Consider the following 21,005-nt stretch of genomic DNA (forward strand, 5'->3'; position numbering starts at 1 on the left):
ATCGACGATTAATGGATCAAGCATTCAAGGATCAGATTGGTCAAAATTTGCAAGTTTATATGGATGATTTAGTAATCAAGAGCATCGAGGAAGATCAAATGCTAAGAGATATCGAAGAAACTTTTAAAACCTTGAGAAGTATCAACATGAAGTTGAATCCGACCAAATGTTCATTTGGGATGGAAGAAGGGAAATTCCTTGGCGTAATTGTTACGGATGCGGGCTTCAAGGCTAATCCCGACAAAGTCCAAGCCGTTGTCCGCATGCCTTATACTTCTTCCCTTAAAGAGGTTCAGACACTTAACGGAAGATTAGTTGCACTGAATCGATTTTTAGCAAACCATGCAACTAAATCTTACCCATTCGTTTCAACGCTGAGAAATTGCCTTAAAAAGGCACACTTCAAATGGACCGCGGAAGCCGAACAAGCTCTCATAGAAGTCAAAAAGTGCCTAATGGAGTTGCCTACTCTTACAGCATCTTATGCGGGAGAACCTCTGACGATGTACCTATCGGCATCTGATACTGCCATAGGAGTTGTATTATTGACGGATAGAAATATTGTTCAAACGCCGATTTATTACATCAGCAGAACATTGTCAGACCCGGAGACCAGATATTCAATGTTGGAAAAACTTGTTCTAGCTCTGGTATATGCCGCTTGACGTCTCCGCAGGTACTTTCAGGGGCATCCCATCAACGTGCTAACGGGATACAAGTTCAAAAACGTACTAAGTAAGCCGTAATTGTCCGGACGATTGGAAAAATGGGCCATTGTAAGGCCCCGTTACCGGTAGCCTTACTTTAGCGTCGGATTTACTCATAAACACAGTTCTACAAATAAGAGTTTATTAAAACTTTCGCGGAATATAAAAATGTAACTGTTTATTACAAAACATTTAATCTTTTCTTTAAAACCATAACACTGTAGGTTCCCGGACGGATCTTACACGGGATATCGCTATCTACGTAGGTGCGGAATCCCTGCGTAGGTAGTTACGAGCGTAGAATACGTAAAACAATCACACGCGATACAAACGAACACGTTATATATTATAACTTGAAACACGTCTATTACAGACTCTCGGCACGTTCACTGAACTCAACAACTGACTCCTCTCTCGTTACATAAACAATCCGTCGGCTACAGTATATATAGACACGACAACTTCGCCCGATATGTTCAGGCGAAGTTGTCCATAACTTCGCTTGTTCAACAAGTTCGCCTAGGCGAACTTGTCGACAACTTCGCTTGTTCAACAAGTTCGCCTAAGCGAACTTGTTGACAACTTCGCTTACATACATAAACATAAACTTAAACATAATTACATTACAGACTCGATTACAAACGCTAGACTATGAACTACTGACATTTATGTACCAACAGACTCCCCCTTGGCAGTAGCTTCATGTCTTGATCTTCAAAGCTTGTGTCTTGTAATCTCTCGTCTTCTCTCTTCATCTCTTCAAGCATGCACTCCCTGTCTAACACATACAGAAACCAACTTCTGGTACTTCTTAGCTTCCTCTTTCCAAGCAGGAATGTAGAAAATCTTCTTAGCATGTAGTACCTGCAAGTCAGCTTGAGACAGATTGACTAAGTGCATAGGATCATACACTCTCATGATCTCTTGCTCATCTTCATCCTCCATGACCGCTTCAGCAGTTTCACAATCCACGTACCACCACTTCAAGTCTTTCAAGACGTTCTTGGGCATCACCTTCATCGGCACTTCTTTTAAATGACGGACTGGTTTATACTTCATAACCATCCATGGTTTGCCGTCTGCCCTCATCCCTCTATCTTTGTCTTCTACTAACTTCCCTTTCTGAGGCTTCAGAAGTTCAAACTTTTTATCTTTAATGGCCTCCTTCCAAACAATTTTCCCAATTACTCTCGCCATGTTATCATCACTTCTGTTTATCAGCCCCAGTCTTGCTAAGTCTTTCACCTCACACTCCGGTAAGGTATTCAGGGATCTTAACATCTTCTTGAAATACTGAATGCCGTCGTAACGTTTGATCACAAATAGTTTCAACTCTTCATCGTACAACCAGCATATGATTCCCTTCTTTGATTCTGCATATCCCTTTATATTATACGACTTTTTGAACATCGTCGGTACTGCTGGCTTCTTCGTCTTTACAAACCACTGAGCGCAGCCTTCCTTCCAGTTTGGCTGATCTTCCCACTCAGTGTTGTCAACCGCAGCATCTTCACATATAGTCGACTGTTCAACCACAGGGATCTCATGCTCTACATTTTCTTCAACAATCTCTCATTCTTCTATCACATTCTCAACCACAATTTCTACACCAATCTTTTCGATCTCATCGATTGGCAGAACATCATCTTCATTTATCAACTCATCATCCTCTAACATATCGTCTATCTCTTTCAGCGCATCAATCATATCATCAACAATCTCAACATCTTCAACCACATCCACATCATCACCAACAGCAACCACATCATCACCAGCGGCAGACTCCCCCTCAGCTGTGGAAGCCCCAAGAGCTATAGTAGTTCTTGGCAACTCACCACCTGCACCTTCCGGTGCATTGGGATCATCGTCTTGATCATTTCTTCTTTTCGTCCTCAGCTCGTCGCCTCTACAGCTCATCTCCCCCTGAGATGCCAAGAACACCTTCAAGGCATCTATAACTTTCCCGTGCTCAACCAGGAGGGATGCCTGCAGTTGATTTGCCTCCACTAGGCGTTGAATAGTCTTGGACTGCTCAGCAACGATCCGCTCTAATGAAGCTATTCGTTCCGAGTCTGAAGTGGGCGTAACCGCAGGTGGTACACTTGGTAACCCTGCAGTGGTAGCAACAACTGTCGACTCTATGAATTGTGCAACAACCTCCGACGTAGTGAGCGTTGGAGGCGGCAACGATACGATCTCCGGAGCCGAGAGTTGTGCTGTGGTGGACGGGATGCTAACAGATGCAGTAGTTGCCACCACAGGAACAATTGTAGCGCTTAAGCTTGTAGTCTGTGCTGTAGAAGGGACCAAAAACATACCAGACAAGGCAGGTGGAGCAAAACGTACCAACCGTGAAGTCTCTCCAGCTCCTACACCCATACCTGTCCTTTCCCTTCGTGAACGCTTTCTCACCAGCTGCACAGCTTCTTCTTCATCATCTTCCTCGTCGTCGTCGTCAACAGTTCTCTTTTGTTTACCAACCGTTCTCTCATGAGTTACCATCATCCTTCTAGCCTCTTCCATCACATCATCAAAATCAGCTTGTGGACCCGAGACTTGAATATTCTCTTGTGGATCAACTCGGTCCATATCAAACAATCCTTGCCCGCCGAACATGGCGTCAAGGTCAATCTCTGCAGCTGTCACAGCAGCAGATACAGCAGGCGCAGCTGATACAGCCTGGGTTGCTGCCGCCTGTTGTGGTCTTGGGTCTCTGAACTCGTCCCCTGCCGCAGGCACATACTCCGGGTTTATAAGGTACCCAAAGAGCGGAGTATGCCTGGGACGCAGCTCAGGCTTGCTTCGTGCGCTGGAAGTGCGACACTGTGCAAAGATACGTTTTGTCACACTTTCCACGTATCGAATAGGGCGTCGTTGAGGCAGCGTCGGAGCCACATGATTTAAAATCATCTGTAGGAATCGTGGATACATTATAAACCGCTCACGCGCCACAGCCCTTCGTTGCCTATCGATCTCGTAAAAGATCATCTGGCTGAAAGAATATCTTTTATTATAAGTCAACGCAGTCATAGCAGACTGCATTGTCGCACCCATACCATCAGTGCCTGCCTTCCGTCCTGACATACATACGATCATGACGTGCATAAGGAAGCGCCACTGATCTAAAAGGAATCCCTTCCTCCGTTGTGTGTCCCCTAAGGGACCAGAATACCCCATCCTGAGGAACGCCCCATCACTGAATGGCGCAACAAACTCCGTTGGGTCATCCCTCGTCTCTTCACCAAACCGCAACGCCACCCGTATTTGTTCAGAAGAAAACTGAACAACTTGACCGTTTACGGTGGCTAGCATAACCGGGGGCTCAACCCAGCAATCGTACTCTACCGTCTGCCAAAAGTCTTCAATATTCGGTAGGGAAATAGGCAGGGTAGTTGTTATTGCGTGATATATCCTTGAGCGCAGGAGAAAAGTAATTATCTCCCTGTAGTCCTCCACGCCATTTGCATCTGGGTCAAGTGTTATGAACTGGTTATGAGCTGGGAAGAATTGTCTGAGATCATCACCGTCATCACCTGCACCTCCTGCACTTCCAACAACAGCCATATCTGCACTAAACGAACCAAGTTAGATAAACGTTAAAGTGTTACACAAGTTCGCTTGATTACCAGGAGCGAAGTTGTGATCAAACCTGTATAGGCGAAGTTAAAGGTGAAGCGAAGTTGAGAACAACTTCGCTTCATCTTTAAGTTCGTCTAATTAATTTTAAGTAAAATGGTCTGGGCGAAGTTAGTGATAACTTCGCCTCTTCACAACATCGCCTCAGGCGAATTTAAGTTCCAGGCGAAGTTACGAATAACTTCGCCACAGGCGAACTTAAACTTCGGGCGAAGTTACGGATAACTTCGCCTCAGGCGAACTTAAGCTTCAGGCGAAGTTACGGATAACTTCGCCTAAACCCTAACTTCGCCTGAATCTGAAACGGCAACAGTAGGGTTTATCGAAACACGTGAAAATCGGCGTTTCGATAAGGTTGACAATCTGGAGGCTGAAACATATGTGAGATCACGTCATTAGGATGATTATGAAGTTTATGAACACGTAACATGAGTTTTGAAAATCGGTTTCAAAATCCCGACTGTTCGAGGTTAATAACCGGGTCGAAACGACCCTTGATTAGCATGAACGAACTTGTAATATATGATAAAACAACATCTCGAACCTATGATCGGTGTGAAAATCGAAGTAAATAACACGTAATCGAGGTTAAACTCAAGTTCGCCGGAGAATAGTATAAGTGTGGATATGTTCGCTGAAATAATGAACTGATTGACTGTTTGTAATGCTTTTATATAGGCGGAGTTATACAGGCGAAGTTACGGATAACTTCGCCTAGGCGAAGTTAACCACAACTTCGCCTGTTCAACAACATCGCCTATATATTTACAAAATCAAACCTTATAATTTTAACAATTTTCCAATTAAGTTATAAAACTATCCAAGAAGAAATAAATAACATGATCAATTCTAAGTAACCAGTTAAAAAGTCATAAAACTATCTAAGTACAAAAACGTAAAAAGTTTAAAGTATAAGGGATCAAATTTCAGTCTAGTTAGGGACTACCACGTTTTTAGAAAAGATCCGAACAGGAATCATACTAACTACGTGACTGTCACATAGATCCGTGGTTAGCTGTATTATGACATATAGAGACAGGTTGTAAGCAGGTATAACTTAAAGTGGTTTTCATCGTTTATGTGATACGAGTTAGATTCGATTAAGACTCAAAATTTAAGTGGAAAACAACTCAGAGATTTTGATGTCTCCTATCCATTCTCTAAGCGTATTTGGCTTTCCCCAAGTCACCCCGAATTGATCTCGACCCATAGTGTCTGATTAAACTTGTAAATATTCTTGATCTGCTTCCCGTTCTTCACTCTTACTCAAAGATTGTGAAGTCTAAAATGTTTCACTAACTCCAAATATATATATATATATATATATATATATATATATATATTTTAATTTACAAACATAGACTTCAGAGTAGAAATTGACTGCAAGTCCCGAATCTGGATCACTGCAGTATCTCGAAATGCTATCTTCACGGGAATCAGAACACTTACGGGCTCGTGTATGACTGGGTAATCACTTTTCTGCCTATCATGCGGAAAGATATATACGAAGACATGGAAAACTCTTAAGTAGTTTCCACGTAAAATCAAGTATATTTAATTTGTATCACATATACGTTGACACACCATTAAAAATTTACCTTGACATACAATGACTGTTCTAATGCCTTTTAAGCTTAAGAACTTCACTAGTTAAGCACACAAAATTCGTATAAACATCATTTTCCAAGGTTGGATCAATTTCCTGTTAAACATAGCAAATGAACTTCTTACGAAGTATTAGACTTGAAAAGTAATTTCATTTCCCTAAAAAATTTTGACTTCAATCGCCCCGATCACGTCAAAGTCTTCAGGTAAATGGCAATCCTGAAGATCCAATGGATCAACTGGACCGACCACATACAAGTATGTGTCCTTCTAACTAAGTATGAACGACTAATTTTCAGCGACCGAAAGAAAACACATCATAACCGCCCCGGTCACTTTCAGTCATCTGGTTAATGGCGACCCTCATTCTCTACAAATAGAAACGAGGACCAAAACATATCCGAGGATATGTCCATCAAACTGAGGTAACCGACTAATTTTAGCAATGGTGACGTTTTTTTTTTTTTTTTTTTTTTTTAAATAAACACAAAAAACATGGTTACTCGGGATTGATCATCCCGTTCAGCTCAATTAGGTTTTGAAATCTGGATTTATCAAACGCTTTTGTAAATAAATCAGCGAAATTTTCTAGCGTATCGACCTTTTCGACCTTAATCAGTTTCTTCTCAGCACAATCCCGTATAAAATGATGACGAATGACAATATGTTTAGTTTTACTATGTTTCACGGGATTGTTAATTACTGAGATTGCAGCAGTGTTATCAATAAAAATAGGAGTGAGTAAGAAATTCAGACCATAGTCGCGCAATTGTTGCTGAATCCACAAAACCTGAGAGCAGCAGTTGGATGCTGCCATATATTCAGCTTCGCACGTAGAGATTGCGACTGATGTCTGTTTCTTGCACTGCCAGGAAACTAATCTTCCACCGAGAAACTGACATCCTCCTGTTGTCGACTTCCGACTCTGATTGCACCCTCCATAATCAGAATCTGTATAAGCAACCAGTTCCACGTCTCCTCCCTTCGGGTACCACAACCCTAGCTTCGGCTTGCCTTTGAGATACCGCAGAATCCTCTTCACACCCTTCATGTGAGATTCCTTTGGGTTTGCCTGAAAACGAGCACAAAGACAAACAGCAAACATTATATCAGGCCTAGAAGCAGTCAAATACATCAAAGAACCTATTATAGCCCGATACTGAGTTGGGTCCACATCTGCGTCACCGTCTATTTCAGCTCCCAACTTGTGGTTGACGCAAATTGGAGTGTCAAATGGAGAACAGTCCTCCATCTTGAAGCGCTTGAGGACATCATGAACATATTTTGTTTGATGAATGAACATCCCATCCTTCTTTTGATCAACCTGCAATCCTAAAAAGAACGTTAGTTCACCCATAGCACTCATCTCAAATCTTTTCTTCATGACGGCCTCAAATTCCTGACTCATGGAGACTCTTGATACAGCAAATATGATGTCATCCACGTAGACTTGAACTAGCAGGAAGTCACTTCCATCTCTCTTCACAAACAGTGTGCTGTCAATCAAACCCCTTTCAAAACCATTCTCTAGCAAGTAGTCCGATAACGTTGAATACCAGGCACGAGGTGCCTGATGTAATCCATACAACGCCTTGCTCAACTTGTACACGTGATCAGGAAAGTCTGGGTCAGGAAAACCCGGAGGTTGCTCAACATACACCACCTCATCAACTTTCCCATTGAGGAACGCACTCTTCACGTCCAACTGAAACACTTTCATCTTCTTAAAAGCAGCAAACGCCAAAAACAATCTTATCGCTTCCAACCTGGCCACCGGAGCGAACACTTCATTATAATCTATCCCATCTTGCTGATTAAAACCTTTAACGACCAGCCTCGCCTTGTTTCTTATAATAATCCCCTTTTCATCTCTCTTGCACTTAAACACCCATTTTGTGCCTATCGCATGCACATTCCTTGGTTTTTCAACCAAAGTCCAAACTTCCATCTTCTTAAATTGAGCCAACTCTTCTTGCATGGCCTCGACCCATGAGCTGTCCTTAAGAGCCATTTGATAATTTTTCGGTTCAATCTGGCTAATAAAGCATGAGTACAAACATTCGTTCATTATACCCGTTTCCTTAATGCTTGTATAAACACAGGTGTGCTCATTCAAGCTACTTCTGGTTTGTACACCGGAGGACACATCACCTATAACATTCTCCAAAGGGTGTTCTTTGTGAATTCTCGTGGTCGGAACAGCACCGACATGCAAATTATCTTCTAAATTAGAAGAGAGCTCATCAATGGTTGTTTCTGGCTGAGAGTGAAATGGATTGATAAACTCTTCTTCAGGAGAGACAGTAGGGGAACCGATAGAATTTGATGAGGAAGGTTGACAATCATCAAATAGCTGTCTATGTGCCAAATTTTCCTCCTCATCTAGAATCATCTTCGTAGCAACACGTTCTTCTTCTTCTGTACAAAATAAATCAGGTATGTTAAAAGACTTGAAGAGCCTATCATAGTCGAAAATCCCAGGAGGTCCGATGCTCGGTCTTGGCGATCTGTAACTCGTAATGTCGGTGTTACATACCACCTCAACCTTGCCGTTCGTTGTATTAAAGACACGCCTGTTGGGAGTCCCAACTTCATAGCCGACTAAGATTCCTTCATCGGCTGCTTCACCAAACTTTGAATGTGCCTTTAAAATTGAACACGGGGACCCGAAAGCTTCAAGTCCACACAAATTGGGCTTTCTCCCATGCATAAGCTCGTAGCATGTTTTATTAAGTCTTTTTACCGTTAAAACTCTATTCAGTACATAGCAAGCTGTAGAAACAGCTTCAGCCCAGAACACCACCGGAAGCTTCGAATCAGCCAGCATAGTTCTGGCTCCTTCAATTAAAGTTCTATTCTTCCTTTCAGCCACTCCATTCTGTTGCGGAGTATACGGAGCGCTGAATTGGTGTTCAATCCCTCTTGACAGACAGAAGATCTCCATTTCAAAATTTTTAAACTCTGAACCATTGTCACTTCTGATGAACTTCACTCGTTTATCCATAATGTTCTCAACTTTGGTAATCAGATTCTTCACCATTTGAGCCGTTTCGTCCTTTGATTTCAGGAAGTATACCCACGAGTATCGTGAGTAGTCATCAGTGATCACCAAGCAATAAGTTGTACCACCTAGACTTCTTACATTCACAGGACCGAAGAGATCCATGTGAAGCAGCTCTAGTGTACTGGCAATTGAATTTACTTTCTTGGTGAGATGGGACTTCTTGTGCTGCTTTCCCTTTTTGCACGCAAGACATTTGTCTTCAAAATTGAAACTTTTTAAGGGAACACCCAACACAAGCCCATGTCTGACAATATGGTTCATCTTCCGAAGATGAATGTGCCCCATTCTCCTGTGCCACAGTTCAGATTCCGATTCGCTTGCTTTCGTCAAAAGGCACGATTCTTCCGTTGACATTTCAGTTGAACTTAAATCCATCATATACGTATTTCGATCACGTGGAGCCTTCATTACTATCCACTCCTCTGGTATTTGAAAACCAGGCTTCAACACAATCGCATCAGTCTTCGTGAAGTGTACGGTATAATCTTTATCACAAATCTGCGACACACTCAGCAGATTGTGCTTCAGTTCTTCAACAAAGTTCACATTTTCTAACGTCATCTTCCCGTTAGTTACCGTACCCCTTCCTGTTATTTTGCCTCCACTCTCACTGGCAAAACTGACTCTTGCTCCTTGAACAGGTTTTAAATCTTGTAACAAATCCTTGTTACCAGTCATGTGCCGGGAACAGCCGCTGTCCACAACCCAAAGATTATTGGAAGCCCTGTTCAACTGTTCCTGCACCAACAAAAGAGATTATTAAAATTTGGGGACCCAAGACCTCTTGGTCTTGGGTCGATTAACCTTCTTAACAGAACTCACACACCTTGGCTGACCAAAATTAGCATTAGAAAAATTTCCACGAGTCCTAACAGGATACCTCCTTGGAGACTGATAGTGAGGCCAACCAAACCGACGAACATTAAGAGAATCAAAAGAATTATAGCATTTGGTTTGGTTATTAGTAGTGTAAAAACGAGATGTGTTTCTTTGAAAACCTGTATTATCTCTCAAATTTGAATGGTTTTCATTTTTAACATTTAAACGATTACCAAAAACCTTAGTCTCAGTTTTCGAGGGCCTCACCTCTCTGAAACGCTGCTTCAGAGGGCAATCAGCAACAAGGTGCCCTGTTTGATTACATCTAAAACAACACCTATGTTCAGCTTTCTTTTCAGCAGATGTTTTAGATGTGGAGGCAGTATTACCAACCGTACGTCTCACATAAGGTGGGACATATGGGTTGAGTGGAGTACTCCTTTTAGTTGATTTAACTTTTTCTCCACTAGTGGGTAACACTTCCTTCTCTTTTGTCTTACCCGACTCAGATGACTTATCCGAATCAGATGAGACTGGACTTGAAATAGAAATTTTAACTTTTGAGACAGGCGAACTTGTTTCGCCTTTACTAACTTCCGGTACTTTACCAGTTTCCTTAGCAGGACCTGTCTGATCAGCTACAAAATTAACAGATTCATGAACACTAGGATTGAAAGTATAATTATGGTTATAAGGTGGTGGAACCTCATGGTAACCAATTCCTCCCCTCTTAGGTGAGGAACCTTGATCACTAACGAGGTGATCAAGAATAGCTGAGGAATTCCGGAATTGCTCCAGTTTCCTATTTAGTTCCACCACTTTTACCTGGTGATCAGCAATCTGTTTTTCTTTCTCAGCGATTAACTTGGTTTTCTCTTCTAAAACCTCGTAGCTTAGATCGATCACATCAATTTTTTCAGCTAATTTTGTTTTTAAACTTTTAACGTCTTTTTCACAAGCTTTAATTTTTATTTTATAATTATTTTCTCTTGTCTTTGTGAAGTGATGATCTTCTTTCAAGGTTTTAAATTCGGCATCCAACTTAACATACTGATCAGTAATTGTAGCAAGCTGTTCAGACAAGTTCTCACATTTAGTACAGATAGGTTTAGTACATACCTCGGAGTTCTGGTCATCAGCCATGAAAGCTTTTTCATTTTCAGCAGCTTTCATACATTCTTCAGCTGCAACCTTCGCCATGTGTGCCTGCTCAAAGAGTTCTCCAGAGAACATGTTCCAGTTGTATTCACCAGCATCAGACATCATGGCATTATTCCCATTGTTATTTCCACTTTCTGTGTAGTCCTCCCCTGACTACGTTCTACACGTGCATTAGTGCACTCCTTTGCAAAGTGTCCATTTTGTTGACAATTGTAACACCTCACCCTTGACTTATCAAATCCTGGCTTTCCACCTACGAACTTTCTGCCAGTCTTCTTCATGAAACGCTTCACTCTTCTGACTATCATCGCCATCTGCCACTGCAGATCCATCTCCTCCAGATCATCAGGATCGATCTGGTCATAGTCTTCTTCCAAAGCAGCAGGGTCCACAATCTTCCCTTGTATGTAGTTCTCGTAAGAAGCAATAAAAGATGCATAGAGTGCAAACTGCTCCTTAGCAGATTTGACACTCATTGGCATCTTAGAGTAGTTATTGCTTGAAGCACTGGGAGAGAAACTACTCTTGGATGCTTGAGGTTTCGAAGCACTTGATCCTCCAGCAACAAAGCAAACATCACCGTTCATGTTTTCTGACACATTTCCTTCATGAGAAGAGTTAGAACCTGACTCTCCTTTGGAGTAGTAAGCAGCAGATTCAGACTTCGAACTTGAGCCTGAGTTAACTTTGGCACCATACATACCAGGGTCTTGAACCTGATCCGTTGGTGTCTCTTTACGAACCATATTAAGCTCAAAGGTTCTGAGCTTGTTTACTGCTGTCTCCAAGTCATAATCAGGAAAGTCTTTGTCTTCCCTCATTAGAACAGTGTACATTTCCCACTTCGGTGGGAGAGCATCGAGAAGCTTCTCAACTATTTCCTCCTCTCTGTAAGCAATAGAATAGTTGTTCAGCTCTGTCATTAGATGATAATATCGGGTGATAATATCATCGAGCGATTCGTTCTTCAAATACTTGAAGACAGAGAACTGAGTCTTTAACAGCTTAATCTTCGAGGCACGAATACCCACGTTCCCTTCGAATCTATTCTCAAGAGCATCCCAAAGCTCTCGTGCAGAAGTGTACTTCCTGAATGTATGGAGAATCTCTTGAGGAAGAGCCATAGTAATTGCAGCATGGGCCTTGCTCTCGGCCTCATACATCTTTTTCTCTTCTTCCTCCATCTTGCTGTACTTCTTTACCACATCCCGACCTTCGTATTCCATTGTCGGTGGAATATATCCATCCTGGATGCACACCCACATCTTTGCATCCTGGTATTTAATATACTGAATGAACCTATCATTCCACGCCACAAAGTCGGTTCCTTTCATCAACCTTGGGGCCTTAGTAGCCGACCCCGCTTCAACTTCCATTTTGACTAACTCTGAGATGTTAATCGGCGACATCTTCTCGAAAACAAGAAAAACCCGAAAAAAACAAAAAATTCTTCCAAACAGTACTATAGGCGAAGTTAAGGATAACTTCGCTTAAGTGTTAACTTCGCTGGAAAATCCTTAAATTCGCGTGACTTGGCGAAGTTGAGAATAACTTCGCTTAAGGTAAGCGAACTTAGGAGGTAAGCGAAGTTGAGGATAACTTCGCTTAGGCGAACTTATGAGGTAGGCGAAGTTGTGGTTAACTTCGCTCAACCTTATATCTTCGCCGAACCCCTACTTCCAGCGTCGGCAACTTCGCCTGAAGAACAACAACTTCGCCCGAAGAACACTGAAAATATTCAGATCTGTTTTCGACGATTTAGCAGTTTCCGGTCGGTGTGACGGCTTGAATATGACTGTATAAGGTGAGTATAACACAATATCAACGAAAACGCGTCCCGCGAATAGGTCAAACGAGACGTTTTCTACACCCGCGTGAAATCCCGAACCACACAATCGAGCCAAAGCTCTGATACCAATTGTAGGTCCCCCCGGGGGCGTCGCCGATCGATACGAGATCCGCACGAGGTCTAGGAGTGCGGAATCCTCCTAGACTCGTTTATGGTGTAGAAGACGAAGAACACGATTACACATACACAAACACAAGAACAAACACACGAACGGGATAAAACACATCTGCAGATCTTTATAATATAATAATCAAACACGTTACATACCGTAACATAAACAGAAACACGTCCGACCCGAGGTGAGCTCTACCTCGGGTCGTCCCTCACGACACTTCCTCTCTTTTACTCTCTAGACAAATGAACTATAACACAATTACTCTTATTTTCTGGATACAAAACCTAAACAAGACACACATATATATAGACAAAACATCTTCTCGGGCTTGGGCTTGGGCCAGTAGGCGAAGTTGTTCTTAACTTCGCCTATGGCGAAGTTGTTATAACTTCGCCTAAGGCAGAAGTTGTTACAACTTCGCCGTTGGCGAAGTTGTTCTAACTTCGCCGTTGGCGTCTCCTCTGGTCTGAATTGCATAGCGACGGTCACAAAATGCACCAACAAACACAAATCATCACATTAAAACATCATTTCTTCCATCTTCAAATGCCAGCCGTTAGATCCATGCCATGTGCCAACCTCATGCTAGCTCTTTAATCATATTCACCTGCGTGCATACTAAAAGTCAGCTACGCTGAGTGATTTCTAGTTAATCAGGCGACATACAATACATACACATATATTACATACATACATATCTTAAACTTGTATAATTATCCATAAGAGGACGTCACATAATATCTATTAAAAGAACCATTACTATTTCCCTACTATTTATATTCTCCATAGAAGGACACTCTATATGTATATTCTCCATAGAAGGAACATCCTATATACTTCCATAGAAGGAACACTATGCTTTCCATTAAAGGATCACTATGCTTTCCATCAAAGGAACACGGGGCTTTCCATTAAAGGAACACTATGCTTTCCATTAAAGGAACACTATGCTTCCCATCAAAGGAACACGGGGCTTTCCATTAAAGGAACACTATGCTTTCCATTAAAGGAACACTCTGTATATTATCCGTGTAGGGAACTCTGTATATAAGCTATCACTTAATATCCATATAAGGAGACAATCATAGCTATCCTTGGCAATACATGCAATATCCGAAGATCGTTCATGTATCGACAAGTAATCATCCCTGCATTTCATAAAATATTCATATCTTTATTTATAACCTAACGGTATATGCAGTATCCGAAGATCGTTCACGTACCGACAAGCAATCATTCATACCGTACACATATATCACATAGGGCATACACTTATAACTTAGGATAAGTGTATTAACTGATCACATCGAGTATGCACACAGCCCCGAAAACATAACAAGGAAATGGGGCTAGAAACTCACCTGATCTCAGCTACTTCTTCTGTTAACAGTTACTCCTTCTCAAGCTGTGCGCGTTTAACTGTTTAATAATTGAATATCAAATACTACTCTAGCCACTCTCATTGCTACTTAACCAGTCTTATGCGTCTATGCCGGTTTTACTTCATTGAATCATTACCGGTTAGTTAATCGTTACTCGTTAACCTTTTAAAGGTATCTCTCATAATTTATCAAAGTCCAAGGGCTAATATGTAATTAAATCATTCTTTTCTAAGTCCAGGGACCATTCTGTCATTCTATTAAGCTTCTAATTCGTTACTTTGGTCTTAGCGAATTGGACTTTCTAATTCGTTATCTCTGTTAACGGATGGTTTTAACGAATCAAGGGTAATTCGTTACCCTTTTCCTTAACGAATCGGATAAAGAATCAAGCCTAGTTCGTTAGGCTTCCTTATGCGAATCAGCTAAAGAATCACCCTCTGATTCTCTAAGCTCCCATAACGAACTAGCTAAAGAATCACCCTCTGATTCGCTAAGCTCCCATAACGAACTAGCTAAAGAATTACCCTCTGATTCGCTAAGCTCCCATAACGAACTAGCTAAAGAATCACCCTTTGATTCGCTAATCTCCCATAATGAACTAGCTAAAGAATCACCCATAACGAATCACCAATAGTTCTTATCCAGACTTTGACTCAAGGGTCAAAGTCAAAATCGTCAAGAACACAGATTAGTCAACAGATCTTAGATCTGCAATTAAACCTTCGATTATGGAATCGTCTGACCAGTGCCTACAAACCCTAACCATCAAATCAGCCAAACTTTCGTGTTTTAAGGGTGCGATTTAGGCATAAGGGTTACGGGTTCGTTTATCAATCGATTAACCCATCAAATCTTAACTATTTTCAGTAAGTTTAGCTTTGTTGGATTCGTTTTTACCATACAAACACAGATCTATCATTTCTAGACTAATCCAAACCTAAACGAACAAGTTCTCGATATAAACGTACCGTAAACGAGTCGAACTACGAACACGAGCTGGTCTTTGATGTTGCTTTGGTTCGTCACGACGATCTAGCACCAACAAGCTCGGGTTATCGCCTTTGGATCTTGGTTTGAATTGTAAGACGATGTTGTGTGTGTTTTCTAAGGTGTAGGCTATGGTGTAGAGATTGATAATAATGGAAAGGATTAGGGTTTAAGGGGTATTTATACTCCCTTAAGCCCATGGACCTAAGGCCCATCTTTCCCTTTTGGTCCATAATTAAGTCCATCTAAAAGCCTACTTATCTTATCATATTTATTATTATTATTATTATTATTATTATTATTATTATTATTATTATTATTATTATCCGAACGAAAAATTGGGATGTTACAGCCATTGAGTTGGGTGAACATGCGATAGAGTATAAAACCGGACCAGTGATTAAAGGACAGATGTTGGCGGACTTCGTCACTAAGGTTCCGCAGCACAAAGAAAAAGAATGTCTAATTGAGCAGCAACCCCGGGCACCTCCTGAGCAAGGACAAATTTGGTCGTTATTCACGGACGAAGCCTCAAGCAGTGAGGGGTCCGGCGCAGGCCTCAGGCTAGTCAACCCCGAAGGCCATGAGTTCATATACGCCATAAAGTTAAGACTTTAAAAGCACTAACAACGAGGCAGAGTATGAAGCTTTTCTAGCAGGCTTGAGGATAGCTAAAAAGCTCGGGGTAAAACATTTGGAAGCACGGGTGGATTCCATGCTGATTGCGGGACAGATTAACGGTACTTATGAAGCAAAGAATGATGTTATGGCATCCTATCTGTCGCAGGCAAAGGACTTAATTCGCCAATTTTCCTCTTTCAACGTTATTCACATCAAAAGGAGCGAGAACAAGTCTGCGGACGCCCTTAGCAAGTTAGCTTCAACAAATTTTGAGCACTTCGCTAAGGATATTCGCATTGAAGTCCTTGACCACCCGACCGTTCCACAAAATCAAGTTTTGGTAATCCAAACGGGCGTCGAATCATGGATGACACCGATTAAGGCTTATCTATCATCCAGAGTCCTCCCAACAGAAAAAGCTGAGGCCCGTAAGATAAAACACAAAGCCTTGAATTACCAGATGAATGATGGTGTTTTGTACCCGAGATCATTTCTAGGGCCGTTATTGCGATGTGTAGACGCGGAAGACGCAAATTACTTAATACGAGAAGTTCACGAAGGTATTTGTGGACAACATGCGGGCCCTAGGATGATTGTGGCAAAGATCATGAATGTGGGGTATTATTGGCCTAGCATGCATTTAGACGCTGTGCAAGAAATCTGGAAGTGTGATTCTTGCCAACGTCATGCCCCAATACTCTACGCCCAAAAATGAACTGATTCCAGTGAAATCTGCTTGGCCATTCTAGAAATGGGCTATTGATATTATGGGACCTTTTCCAGAAGCCCCTGGACGAGTCAATATTTTGATAGTAGCCATTGATTATTCACCAAGTGGGTGGAAGCCAAACCAGATGCCTCAGTCACGGCATCAAGCGTTAAGAAGTTCATTTGGGAATTCGTCATTTGCCGGTTTGGTCTTCCACAGGAACTAGTAAGTGACAATAGGACCTAGTTTGTGGACAGCGGACTACAAGAATGGTTGAAAGAACTTTAAGTCATTCAAAACTTTACATTTGTAGCCCATTCGCAAGCGAATGGTCAGGTTGAACGAACCAACCGAACAATCAAGGAAGGGATCAAAGCGAGGTTAGGAACTAAACGGACGGACTGGGTTGACGAATTGCCCCATGTACTTTGGGCCTTCCGCACCCAAAAGAATTCTAGTAATTCTGATATGCCCTTTAGTTTAACCTATGGCACTGAGGCCATGATCCCAGCCGAAATTGGGATTCCATCCGCAAGAGTTTTGACGATCGACAATAATGATCATGAACTCTGGATGAATCTTGACCTCCTTGAGGAAAGGAAGGAACTAGCATCGATCCGCGAGCACAATTATAAGCGCCAATTGCAAAAATATTACAACTAAAGTGTCCAAAAATGCGAGTTCGATGCGGGAGATTTTGTCTTCCGCAACAATGAGGCTTCTGGCCAAGAGCCTCCAGGCAAATTAGCCCCAACTTTGGAGGGACCTTACAAAGTTAAACAAGTATTATCAAAAGGTGCTTACAAGTTAGAAAAGTTGGACGGGACCGAGGTTCCTAGAACTTGGAACGGGGCTCAATTGAAAAAGTGCTACATGTAGTACCACTATTTTTCTTTCTTATTTTGGCCTGCGTGCCCAAATAGACTAGCAGAAGCTATGTAATTTCATTTTTTGTAATTCGGCTTATGCCTGATCTATGAAAATTTTATTTTAGTCTCATGTAAATATGTATTGCTATGTAATCTTTTATTGACAAGCAAGAAGATCCTACAAACACTTATATTATGAAGAATAAAACAAAGTGTACCGGATGAAACAAGACTTCTTTATATATACAAATGAGATTACAACATAATTGATGAACTACAAAGCAAATATATATATATATATATATATATATATATATATATATATATAAAGGAAGCTATGCCTACGATGTCACGCCTTCGTGTTCCACATTATCACCTTCCGCATCGTTCTGGTTTTCCTCATCTTCCTCAGCAAGACCAAGGAGATCCTTTAGTTGATCTATGCTGTCCTCCTTATCCGCAAGCTCAGATATCTGCCCCGCAAATGAAAACTTTAAAGTATCAAAAGTTTTTGTCTTCTGGATAAGTACGGCAGCAGTATCCTGGCCGTGCAAAATATGTTCTTCCGAAAGCTTGGCTTTTGAAGCAAATCTGTAGCCTTCCTGGAAGCCTATTTGACGGCCAGCTTGTTTGGACGCATTCAAAAGTATGGAGACACAGTTCCCAAGCTCGTCACTATCCCGAACATGGGCAATAACCTGTTGGAGTAATTAAACATTAATGATTATGGGTAATTTGATTATTTAAAATAGAGGAGATAGATACCTTGGGGACTCCTTCCACCAACAACCACTTCTTGTCCACCTTAGACTGGACAAGATCCATTTTATGGCCAACACATTCTTAAGGCTTGTTCTCGGTTCTTGGTGGAGAGATTGGAAAGGCGTTCGTCTTTTTCTGCTGATTCAGCCTGCAAAGTTCTTATCAATTCATCACGTTCGTCCAACTGTTGTTGGAGAACATTCTTGGCTTCCTCAGCAGCTAGACGGTTAGCCTTTTCTGCTTCTAAGGCATGACGGCTCTCCTTAGCCTCATTCATAGCCCCGGGGGCTTTCTTCTTGGCTTCGGACACCTTAACCTCTAGATAATCCCATGCCTCATTCATAGCCAGCCAGTCCCGGCATATTTCTTGACTGGTGGAAACAGTATTCGCCAAGCAGTAAGAGTGTGAGTTCAGTAATTCTTGGAGAATACGGTGGCGTTGTCGCTCCCTCTCCGCGTGAGGAAGGCTCTCCCGCAAGTAATCAAAACATACATCCGCGTCGTTAAGCGTTGAATTTTGGCGTGGAGTCCAACGCGGACGATGTATGGTAGCTTCCTCCTCGTGAGGAGACGGAGATGCTCGACCCCCGTAGGCAAATGCACTCGCACCCCCTTGATCCTTGAAGTGATGAACGTTGAAGGAAGGTGGCATATGAAGATCTCAGAATCACCAACTTCCTTCCCCTTAAGGGGAGAAGTATCCGCTACAATAATTGGATCCTCGGCGGTGTTAGGCGGTGGAGATGGTGGAGGTGGTGGCGCAGTTGAACTTTTCAGACCTGAAACATCTTCAGTAAAATCTTTTAGGGCTACTATAAGAAGATAATCGACCATCAGATACATGTGTTTGATTCATAATAATTGACAAATTTGAAAGGCATTGAAACTTACCCAAGGAGATATCTTCGGAAGCAAGTTGGTGAAGGCGTGTTTCCAAATTAACAAGTTTTTGCTTTTTTGACTTTTTGGACGGAGCAGCCCTGGTAGGTTGAACTTTACGCTTGCCAGCTGCCTTGGAAACACCCGCACCAACTGCTTGAGGCTCCCCCTCAATGTTAACATCACCAACCGTCTAGTGATCACCCTCATTACCCGCCAACGGGTTGGTGGTTGCCTTCGAATCTTGCTTACGGGTTAGACCTACAGTTGAACGCGACGAATTAGTAGCATCAACTGTTAACCCTCCTTCGCTGAGTGACGACTCCTCGCTAGATGAAAGAAGTACTATCACTCCGCCGGAGGTAGCAACAGTAATGGGTCGGGTTTGTAAAATGCCCTCACCTTTCAGTACGAACTCCTCACCTTTCGCAAACATAGCCTCAGACACCACAGGTTCCGGGAGAAGAGTGGAGAATAAAAAATTGTTTCGGGTGCGTTCAAGAAACGGTAACTCATTTGGATGAATGGGTCGGCGCACCATCAGACCTTCTACCTTATCCAGAAGAGAGCAGAGAATAGAGCCTTCACCTGTAATTGAAAGTGTCAATATTATGAGATGAAACTCCGGAAGAATAAAATAAAAACTCACTCTTGTCAGACTTCTCAAAGTACGGCTCCAAGTTGGGGAATAGCCATAAGCAGCTCATCTTCGCATGCACCAGTGCCCCCTCATGAATCGCCCGCAGTGGCGTAGGTGTATTGGTTAAAGTGGTATACCAAGGGAGGTTGATCTCGGTGGTAGCAGTAACGAATGGGGAGGCGTCACTCGCCTTGAGACGAGTCATCGCGAATGGAATTGCATCTTCCTGAACCCAGAAAAACTTGGGTTTCCACTCGTAAAGGCTCCGGTACCACTCGGTACCGATGAGATCCTTCTTGGTGGTAGCCCAACCGTATCACCCATCGCGGTTTGTCAAATTATAAAAAACTGCAAATCGGCTAACTATAGGCTCAATGACGTTGGCCTGACAGCAGAATTCAAAATGACGGACACGCAGCATCCCAAAAGGATTAATTTGAGACAAGTGAAGACCATAGGACGTCAAGATGGCCTTCATAAACTTCGTTACGGGTAAGCGGAAGTTCCCCGTTGTAAAGTAGTCAACATATACGCCATTTTTTCCACCGGAGGTTCAGTAGCAATCGAACCGTCGGCCGGAAGTTCTGCCCCCCATTCCGGCGCCAAACCATACACGTTGACGATGTCATTATAGTCCTTTTCTTTTAAATTCATAACAACCTCGTGAATAGCCGGGGTATTCTTCTTCTCACCAACCATAAGGTTAATAAATCGGAGAAGTTTTTAAGATCTGGATGTTTGAGAGAGAAAAAGGTTCAAAGATAAGAACGAATTGGAGACTGCAAATGATGTATTTATACTCATCGCAATAAATGCGACCAAATGACTGACAGAAGAAAGAGAAAACGCGGACCGTTAGATGTTTGACACGTCAGGCGGGAGGTTCGAAAAAGTGTGAACAGACTGTCAAAAGGCGTTAAACACGTCTCGTCAGTTACCCCACAATATTTCTCTCTCCGCCACGTCATCACAACTGTTCCACTTGCAATAATTCAAAATATCCTACAAAAGATATTTTCCCTCATACAATATAATATTCACAAAAAGACAAAAAAGTTCTTTCTCATTCATATTCAAAAGAAGATTATAAAAAAATATGAGGAAACTTTAACAAATCTTAAAGTTCATATCTATCCTAAGGATTAGGAGCAGATGTATCCTCCAGAGGACTGTCCTCAGAAGAAGCATTTTCAGACTCGT

The 21,005-nt window shown here is 42.1% G+C and overlaps 1 protein-coding gene across 1 annotated transcript; it reads left to right on the forward strand.

The window, feature by feature from the left end:
- Positions 1 to 16,040: 16,040 nt before the first annotated feature.
- LOC143538250 (uncharacterized) lies at positions 16,041 to 16,661 on the forward strand. The gene has a single exon (XM_077031847.1). It carries the CDS (start codon positions 16,041 to 16,043, stop codon positions 16,659 to 16,661), a length of 621 nt encoding a protein of 206 aa, XP_076887962.1.
- The last annotated feature ends 4,344 nt before the right edge of the window (positions 16,662 to 21,005 follow it).

The sequence above is a fragment of the Bidens hawaiensis genome, unplaced genomic scaffold, assembly GCF_021521415.1.
Source record: "Bidens hawaiensis isolate Kalapana, Puna unplaced genomic scaffold, B.hawaiensis_p1.1 tig00011541_1, whole genome shotgun sequence".
NCBI classification, from domain to species: Eukaryota; Viridiplantae; Streptophyta; class Magnoliopsida; order Asterales; family Asteraceae; genus Bidens; species Bidens hawaiensis.

Bases quoted from the DNA above. Each gene is read 5' to 3' on its own strand.
- LOC143538250 (XM_077031847.1), top strand. From the start codon at position 16,041: ATGCTGATTGCGGGACAGATTAACGGTACTTATGAAGCAAAGAATGAT.